A 10377-nucleotide genomic window follows, 5' to 3' on the forward strand; every position below is an offset into this window, starting at 1 on the left:
AGAGAGGGGAATGGGGAAGGGGAGGGGATAAAGGAGAGAGGGGAATGGGAAAGGGGAGAGGATAAAGGAGAGAGGGAATGGGGAAGGGGAGGGGATAGAGAGAGGGCATCAGGAAGGGGAGGGTGTTAGTGGGGGAGGGAGAGGGGAGGGTGTTAGTGGGGGAGGGAGTGAGGGGGAGGGTGTTGGTTGGGGAGGTAAAGGAGGTGTAGAAGGAGGGGGGAAGGGGAGGTGGAGTTTGGAGGGTGTTTGAAGAGGAGGGGGAGGAGGTGAGGACTTAGGAGGGAGGGGAATTGAGTGGCCTGTGATCACTAACTAACCGCAGTGTCTTTGCCCCCAGGGTCTGTTTGAGTATTTAACCCGGATGATGAAGAGGGGCTATCATGATGCTGAGCAGAGGAACAATGTCAACCAGACAAATTACATAAAACGGAGAGCACCGTCTGTGCAGAAGGCCAGTCAGAACACAGTGTAGCACTCACACTGTCCCCCTGGGATTGGGGGGGGTTAGGGGGGACAGTCAGAACACAGTGTAGCACTCACACCATTCCCCGAGTGGGGGAGTGGGGGGAACACTGTCCCCGGGAGGAGCAGTCAGAACATAACTAGTACACATTGACCACTCACTGCTCTTGTTGCTGCTGTGGGATCATCCTGTGCGACAGTTCCCCTGCAGGGGACGGTGACCCATTCTTTCTTTATTCATTTACAGGATGAGGGTGTTGCTGGCCAGGCAGCATTTATTGCCCATCCCTAATTGCCCAGAGCGCAGTTAAGAGTCAACCAAATTGCTGTGGGTCTGGAGTCACATGTAGGCCAGACCAGGTAAGGATGGCAGTTTCCTTCCCTAAAGGGACATTTGTGGACAAGGGGCCAGTCTGGGGTCATGAGTTCAAATCCCAGCAAGGTGATTAAAATTTAAACTGGAATCGCGATCCCCCTGCAGTGATTGTGATGTGATTTTTATATTGCTATAGGAAGCTGGGATCAGGGAGGAAACCAACTGCTTTTACCTAGTCTGGCATACATGTGACTCCAGCCCACACCAATGGGGCTCACCCTTAACCACCCCATCAAGCCATAGAATACCTACAGTGCAGAAAGAGGCCTTTCGGCTTATCAAGTATGCACCAATCCTCTTAATAGTGTACCACCCTGCCTATCCCTGTAACCCTGCACCTCCCATGGCTAATCCTACCAGCCTGCACATCTCTGAACACTATGGGGCAATTTCCCATGGCCAATCCACCCCAATCTACACATCTTTGGGACTGTGGGAGGAAACCGGAGCACCCGGAGGAAACCCACGCAGACACAGGGAGAATGTGCAAACTCCACACAGACAGTTGCCTGAGGGTGGAATTGAACCCGGGTCCCTGGCGCTGGGAGGCAGCAGTGCTAACCACTGAGCCACTGTGCCACCCTAAACCATTCCATTCAGGGGCAATTAGGGATGGGTGAAAGAGTCTGGCGTCACTAGTGACACCCACATCCCACAAAAGAATCCTTTTAAAGATTTACTGAATCGGAGACAGATGGTGGATGAGCTAGGCTGGCAGCCCCTTTCTGTGGGATTTCTGAAGGAAAAACTACTCCCTCTTCGATTGTAGCATTAAAGCCAATTCTCTTTGTCTGTTATTTTGCATGAAGTGACGTGAAATGGACAAATAAAATGATCATTTCTCCACAAAGCATTGAGGATCCAGTCAATGTGTATAGAAATTGGGAAGGGCACACGGCTGTAAGCTGGGATTGGTATTTTATTGTGTGAACCTTCTCAATGTTCGTCAGTACAACAAGGATCACAATTCCAACCGATTGAGCGTGGAGCCTGATAGGAACAGGAGCGGGCCATTTAGCCCCTCAGCCTGTTTGACATTCCGTGAAACCACGGTTGATCTCTGGTCTAACTTCATACACCTGCTTCTGGCCCATTTCTGTTAACACCTTTGCTGAACAAAAATGTTTCTATGATTTAAAACTAACAACTGATCCATCATCCAATGCTGCTTGTGGAAGAGAGTTCGAAACTTCTCCCTCCCTTAGTGTGTGGAAGTGCTTCCTAACATCTCTCCGGAACGGTCTGGCCCTAATTCTCAGACTATCTCCCTTAGTTCTAGAGTCCCCAACCAATGGAAATAGTTGATACAGCACAGAAACAGACCCTTCAGTCCAGCTAGTCCATTCCGACCATGTTTCCCAAACTAAATCAGTTCCATTTGCCTGTTAAAAACCGAAAGAGCTGCAGAGGCTGTAATCAGGGACAAAAACAAAGTTGCTGGCACAGCTCAGCAGGTCTGGCAGCATCGCTGAAGAGAAATCAGAGCTATCATTGCTGGTTCAATGAAGAAAAGTCACCAGACCCAAAATGTTAACTCTTGTTTCTCTTCACAGATGCTGCCAGATCTGCTAAGCTTTGCCAGCAACTTCTGTTTTTGTTTCCGTTTGCCTGTGTTTGGCCCATATCAGGGGATTATTGAATCCGTACAGTGTGTAAGCAGACCATTCAGCCCATCAGGCCCACGTCGACCTTCCTGTCCAGATCCACAAATCTACCCTATCCCTGTAACCCTATATTTCCCATAGCTAATCCCTCTAGCCTTCACATCCCTGGGCACAATGGGACAATTTCCCATGGCCAATCCACCCTAACCAGCATATCTTTGGACTGTGGGAGGAAACCAGAGCACCCGGAGGAAACCCACACAGACACGGGGAGAACGTGCAAACTCCACATAGACAGTCGCCCGAGGGTGGAATCAAACCTGCATCCCTGGCCCTGAGAGGCAGCAGTGCTAACCACTGAGCCACTGTGCCACCCTGCTAAACCTTTCTGATTCATGTACCTATCCTGCACATCTTTCAAACAATGTAACTGTACTGTCATCCACCGCTTCCTCCGGCAGCTCATTCCAAACGTTGGCCCCGAGGTCCCTTTTAAATCTTTCTCCTCTCACTGGTTTTGAATTTCCCACCCTGGGGAAAAGGCCTTTGCTATTCACCCTAACCATGCCCCTCATGGTTTTATAAACCCCTATAAGTTCAGCCCTCAACCTCCTACGCTCCAGGGAAAGAACTCCCAGCTTATGTAACCTCTCCCTATAACTCAAACCTTCCACTTAGGGTTAGCATTAGTTATTACTTCCAGTTATGTACCCATCCTGTCCTCTTAGGCTCATTGGGTGACAGGAAGCAGGGTTGGAGGTGCTTCATGTTGAGTATAGAGCAGTTGGACTTGGAGAGATTGTAAGGCTGTTTTTAGATAGATGAGGTTACCCTTTTACCTTTTGGACTGAATTCAGCAGGCGGCATTGCTAGTATTGAGATCAGGTTTAAATATGTATGCATTGTGTCACTCAGTACCAACGTAACTGTGCCTATAGAACCATGAATTCTGCAGTTATACATCATTCAACAAAGATTACAAAAAGGCATATTGCCTAAAGAGGTAAGAAGTTGCTGGCCAGGGACTAATTGTAAGTGCCAAGTGTTTCAGTGGGGACATTTTTATGGCTGGAGGTAACAAGGTGTAGAGCTGGATGAACACAGCAGGCCAAGCAGCATCAGAGGAGCAGGAAGGCTGACGTTTCGGGCCTAGACCCTTGGAGAGTCAGGTTTTGTGCAACACTGCTCTGGCCTGAGCAGACTCCTAGCTGAGAGGCGTGGCAACTCAAATTAAAAACAAAGATTTTAAGCCTAAAGTGAGAATCTTTTCAAATACCTGGGAACCAGGAAGCAAACAGGACACAGAACAGTAACAAACACCATCTATGTTTTTACATAAGGGCCCGGTAGGTAGAGAGAAAGTCCTTCCTCGGGCAAGTTCAGACAAAAGACTGCAGTGTTGTGAAATGAAGATGGTAGACGTCCGGTCCACAAACTACACCAAGGACCAGGCAATGACCATCTTGCACGAGAGAAGATCTAACCATTGCCCCTTGTGGCAGTGGTTATTACCATCACTGATACCCCCATTATCAACATGGGGCTTACCATTGACTGAAATGGTCATATAAATATTATGACTGTAAGAACTGATCAGAAGCTGGGAATTCTGCAGCGAGTAACTCCCCTCCTGACTCCCCAAAGCCTGTCCCACCATCTACAAGGCACAAGCCAGGAGTGGGATGGAATACTCCCCACTTGCCCTGGATGGGGGCAGCCCCAACAACACTCAAGAAGCTCCACACCATCCAGGACAAAGCAGCCCCTGCTTGATTGGCACCACATCCACAAACATCCCACTCCCTCCCCTACTGACGCTCAGTCACAGCAGTGTGTACCATCTACAAGATGCACTGCAGAAACGCACCAAAGATCCTCAGACAGCACCTTCCAAACCCACAGCCACCTCCATCTAGAAGGACAAGGGGCAGCAGATACATGGGAACATCACCCCCTGCAAGTTCCCCTCCGAGCCACTCACCATCCTGACTTGGAAATATATCGCCGTTCCTTCAGTGTCGCTGGGATAAAATCCTGGAAGTCCCTCCCTCAGGGCAGTGTGGGGCAATCCACAGCACATGGACTTCATGAAGGCCAGGTCACCCCCACCCTCTCAAGGGGCAATATGAGACGGGCAATAAATGCCAACAACACAGCCAAGAATAAATAAAGCAAAGTTGTGTTGGGTTTTGAGGAGATTGCATCTGGTATATTGTGTGCAGTAATGGTCTCCTTAATCAGCTGAAGAATCTAGAACTGTGTGGCAGCCTGAAAATAAGGGAAGATCATTTTGAACTGAGATGAGGAGAAATATCTTCATTTCAAAGTTTGAGAATTGTTGGAGGTCCTCTGATCCAGGAAGATGGGGATGCTTAAGAGTTCAGTGGTCAATAGATAAAACAAAGAAGTGCGGAGGCTGGAAATCTGAAACAAAAACAGAAATTGCTGGAGAAACTCAGCAGGTCTGCCAACATCTGTGGGAAGGAAGCAGAGTTAACATTTCAAGTCCAGTGAAGAGTCCAATGAACAATGACTCTGATTTCTTTCCACAGAGGCTGCCAGACCTGCTGAGTTTCTCCAGCAATTTCTATGTCTGTTTTAGAGGTCAGTGGAGTTTGGACTCTGATAGAGTCAAAGAACTTGGGGCACGATCTCATGGTAATGGTAAGTTGTACATCTCACCTAAAAGCCAGAACTCCTGATAGCACAGCGCTCCTTCAGTACCTTAGTGGGGAAATCAGCCTGGATTATGTACCATCATTCACACAAGGAGCCTGTTAACATTTTAGACCCATCAAGCCATCATTTTAACTTGGAAGATATACATTATAAGTGGAAGAAGAAAGCTAGATTTTCTGCTTTGTAACTATTTCACTGGAAATGTTCTGAGCAGTAAAAGTACAGCTGCAAATGGTACAACTACATAACAGGAAATAACCTCCTTGAGACCACTCTAACAGGAAAAATTGAGTAAAGATGAATTAACTGAACTAAATAATTATGAGCAATTTAACTCATTATCTATGATCCTGCTTTCTAGTGTTAAATGCATTGCAAGGCGGTCTTGGTAAACCACAAAGTGTTTAGAATTGACAAATCCAACTTTGGAAATTGGCAAATGTACACAATCTAATTAAGACAGCTAAGGTGATTCATTTTTCTTGTGCAGGATAACCAGATGCCCTGGATATCTTCTCCCTAGTCCCAGGTTATCTCAGTAGGAATGGTGCTGCTGGTATTCTTGGCATTAAGCACCGTGTACGCACTCATTCCCACCAGTTTGCAAGTCCTCTCCTCTCCCTTTCATTCCCCAATCAGATACAAACTTGTCCCTTAATTTATTCCCCAAGAGCTGGTCGCCCTGTTTGAGTTGTTTTTGTTAGGTGGAAGCAGGCGGATAAAGTTAAGCTGCACATCACCCATGACTCAGGAGCAAGTCAGAGCAGTGTTAAGGATTTCATGGCTCTCCCTCCCAACCTTCTGATCCTGCTGCCTCATTATAGCTAAGGTAACAAGGTGTACAGCTGGACGAACACAGCAAGCCAAGCAGCATCAGAGAAGCAGGAAGGCTAACGTTTCAGGTCTAGACAAGGGTCCAGCATCTGCAGTTCCTACTATCTCTGCTTCATTATAACTGTTTGCTTTGTTAAGGACAGAACTCCTGACAAATCCAAGCATTCAATTTTCTAAATGAGAAAGTTCCTTCTGCTTTCAGAGATTTCTGTAAAGGAGATTACACAAGGCAATTGGTGTGAACATCATAGCAAGTGTAACACACAGAGGCCAGTGATTTCACCCCCACACCGAGATTGAAAGTTCCCTGGGATGAATGGAACCCCCTCAAAAGGCTTCCTTGAGTTCTTTGTTCATGTGTTCACTCGGCCTGAAACGTTAACTCTGATTTCTCTCCACAGATGCTGCCAGGCCCTGCTGAGCTTTTCCAGCAACTTCTGTTTTTGTTCCCGATTTACAGCATCCACAGTTCTTTCGGTTTTTATTTGTCAATTTATTTTTATTCGCTCATGGGGTGTGGGCGCGGGCCAGCATTTATTACCAGTCCCTAGTTGCCCCTTGGGCTTCATCCATGGAGTCAAACAGCACGGAGACAGACCCTTTGGTCCAACCAGTCCACATTGAACATAATCCCAAACTAAACTACACCTACCTGCCTGCTCCTGGCCCATATCCCTCCAAACCTTTCCTATTCATATACTTATCCAAATGTCTTTTAAACGTTGTGACTGTACCCGCATCCATCACTTCCTCAGGAAGTTCATTCCACACACGAACCAGCCTCTGTGTAAAAATATTGCCCCTCACGTCTTTTTGAGATCTTTGTCTCACCTTAAAAATATGCCCCCTCGTCTTGAAATCCCCCATTCCAGGGAAAAGATGCCTACCATTAACCCTATCCCTCATGGTTTTATAAACTTCTATAAGGTCACCTCTCAACCTCCCATGCTCCAGTGAAAAAAGTTCCAGCCTATCCAGCCTCTCCTTATAACTCAAACTCTCCACACCCGGCAACATCCTGGTACAGTTCAGACTGTGCACTGCCTTCTTGAACTGCTGCAATCCGTGTGCTGTAGGTTGACCAAAAACGTCCTTAAGGAGGGAATTCCAGGATTTTGACAACGAACACTGGGGCTGAAGGCTGTTGACAGGTATCACAAGTTGCCAAGTTTTGTGTCTGTGCCCAGTGGCAAGGCAATAGAAATGTGAGCCTTTGCAGTGTAGCTGAAGTGGGGAAAACACCCAAAACCAAGAGCAGGTTTGGGTCCTGTGACCCTCCAGGTAAGTGCTAAAACACCAAGCAACAGCCCTGAGGTACAAAGAACAAAAGAACAAAGAACAAAGAAAATTACAGCACAGGAACAGGCCCTTCGGCCCTCCAAGCCTGCACTGATCCAGATCCTCTATCTAAACCTGTTGCCTATTTTCCAAGGATCTCTATCCCTCTGCTCCCTGCCCATTCATGTATCTGTCTAGATACATCTTAAATGACGCTATCATGCCCACCTCTACCACCTCCGCTGGCAAAGCGTTCCAGGCACCCACCACCCTCTGCGCAAAGAACTTTCCACGCATATCTCCCTTAAACTTTTTCCCCTCTCACTTGAAATCGTGACCCCTAGTAATTGAGTCCCCCACTCTGGGAAAAAGCTTCTTGCTATCCACCCTGTCCATACCTGTCATGATTTTGTAGACGTCAATCAGGTCCCCCCTCAACCTCCGTCTTTCTAATGTAAATAATCCTAATCTACTCAACCTCTCTTCGTAGCTAGCACCCTCCATACCAGGCAACATCCTGGTGAACCTCCTCTTCACCCTGTCCAAAGCATCCACATCCTTTTGGTAATGTGGCGACCAGACTTTCGGATCCAGTCCATGAACCAAGCTCAAAGCAGCCTTGCACCAACATTTCAGCGATAGTTGGTAGTGTCCTCAAAGTGCATCATGGTAGTGCAGAGATACACTGGAAATTGTTCAGAGATGTACCATGAGGGTACAGGGAAGCTGGCACACGTCAGATGCTGGCATTGGTCAGAGTGAGAGGAATGCTATGGAACCTGCCTGGGACTTAGGTTTGCCATCCTCAAATCTAATGGGACAGAGAGTCACAGGATCCAAAACCTTAAGTTTGTCTCCCTCTCCACAGATGCTGCCAAACCTGCTGAGTTTCTCCAGCACTTCCTGTCTTTGTTCCAAAATTTGAACCCTTGCTGCCTTTATTTAGGTTAAAAATCATCTCTTCTTCCCTCAGTATACAAGAACACCAACTCCAGCACAGTGCAGGGTGAGGCATAGATCCCGTTTACCTTAGATTAGTGCCAGTGCTCCATCAACTGGAAGTAATTTCTCCCAGGCTAGTCTTAGAGCCAGTCAGTCACCTCTCTCCTCTGGTAGCTAACTTGTACGTGGCTCAGGTAATAATCCAAAGGTTTGCTTCTGAATTTGGCACCTGGCACCTCACAGTGACTCTGCAAAGTCCTCCTTCCTTGACCTGCCTATGTCAGTGGTACTGACACTGATCATGGCAACTAGATCCTCTTGCTGTCACTGTACGTTCCTTTCCAGGCCTGAGAAATTACCCAAAACGTTGGCACCGCCAGGAATGCCACCATCTGCTGTTGGCTGCAGGGCACATCATCAGTCCCTCTGGATATACTACGTCCCCCTACAGTCAGGGTAGGATTTATACACTAAATGGTAAGGTCCAGTGGAGTGTTGTTGAACAAAGAGACCTTGGAATACAGGTTCATAGTTCCTTGAAAGTGGAGTCGCAGGTAGACGGGGCGGTGAAGAAGGTGTTTGGTACGCTTGCCTTTATTGGTCAGTGCATTGGGTATAGGAGTTGGGAGGGTCATGTTGAAGCTGTAAAGGACATTGATTAGGCCACTTTTGGAATACCGTGTGCAATTCTGGTCTCCTTGCTATAGGAACGATGTTGTGAAAATTGAAAGGGTTCAGAAAAGGTTTACAAGGATGTTGAGATAACAAGGTGTAGAGCTGGATGAACACAGCATCATAGGAGCAGGAAGGCTGACATTTCAGGCCAGGGTTGGTGGGTTTGAACTACAGGGAGAAGCTGAATAGACTGGGGCTATTTTCCCTGCAGTGTCGGAGGCTGAGGGGTGACCTTATAGAGGTTTAAAGAATCATGAGGGGCTTGGATAGGATGAATAGTCAAGGTCTTTTTCCCAGGGTAAGGGAGTCCAAAAGTAGAGGGGCATAGGTTTAAGGTGAGAGGAGAAAGATTTAAAAGGGACCTAAGGGGCAACTTTTTCACGCAGAGGGTGGTGTGTGTGCGGAATGAGCTGCCAGAGGAAGTGGTGGAGGCTGGTACAATTACAACATTTAAAAGGCATCTGGATGGGTATATGAATAGGAAGGGTTTAGAGGGATATGGGGAGCTGATGGCCTAGTGGTACTATTGCTGGGCTGTTAATCCAGAGACCCAGATAATGTTCTGGGGAACCGGGGTTCGAATCCTGCCATGGCAGATGGTGGAATTTGAATGCAATAAAATATCTGGAATTAAGAATCTAATGATGACCATGAATCCATCCAGACAAACAAAAAGAAAACCTCAAACTTCTTGGACAATAAGCAAAGGAACCCTGTGCTCCTGGCTTCTGTGTCTCCTCACTTGCAGTTACACACTCCTGCCCCTGTCACTGAAGACTATCACCAAAAAAAAATGCTTCTGGTCTTGATTGTTTCAGCATAGAACTGGGTGATTCATGAGGCCAGCAGTTAACACCCTCATTTACAAAACAAAGGTATTTCCTGACTAACTAAAAGCATCTCAATTTTGGCAAAGAAAGGTTTGTTTATGCGTGACTGTGGTCAACTCGCTCATGAATCATCATAGAATCACAAAATACTACTGTCTCTGAGGCCATTCATCCCATCCGGTTATGCTAGCTCTTTAAAGTTTTAGCAAAGGTTTGTAGCTCAGGTTGTGGATGAGGTTGTTGACTTGCTCACCGAGCTGGCTTGTTCTCGTTCACCATGTGAGGTAACATCGTCAGTGAGGCCTCCAATGCAGCGATGTTGTTCTACTCCACTTGGAATTTATACTGTCCGGTCCATTATGGTGAGTACTGTCATTTCCGGTTTTGATCTGTAAGGGTTTGCATATGGGGTCCAATTCTACGTGTTTGTTGATTGCATTATGGGCAGAGAACCTTGCGTCTAGGAATTCCCATGTGTACCTACGAAATGTCTGAATGAAAACAAGCCAGCTCAGCGAGCAAGTCAACAACCTTACACTAGCTCTTTTTGAGGGGCAATCCTGTTACTCTCGCTTCCCAACTCTTTTCCCACATCTCCGTAATTTTTTCCTTAAAGAAGAATAAAGAACAGTACACCACAGAAACACACCACCAAATCTGCACCGACACATGATGCGTTTCTAAACTAAAAACATTT

General features: G+C 46.9%; 1 protein-coding gene across 1 annotated transcript in view; it reads left to right on the forward strand.

The window, feature by feature from the left end:
- Positions 1 to 1241, forward strand: part of xgb (x globin) — a 55646-nt gene extending 54405 nt beyond the window's left edge. The window contains exon 5 of the mRNA XM_048618198.1: positions 338 to 1241. Within this exon, the coding sequence (XP_048474155.1) occupies positions 338 to 472 (135 nt within the window). The 3' untranslated portion in view covers positions 473 to 1241. The remainder of the gene's footprint in view (positions 1 to 337) is intronic.
- Positions 1242 to 10377: the final 9136 nt, after the last annotated feature.

Source organism: Rhincodon typus, chromosome 39, assembly GCF_021869965.1.
Source record: "Rhincodon typus isolate 14 chromosome 39, sRhiTyp1.1, whole genome shotgun sequence".
Classification (NCBI taxonomy): Eukaryota; Metazoa; Chordata; class Chondrichthyes; order Orectolobiformes; family Rhincodontidae; genus Rhincodon; species Rhincodon typus.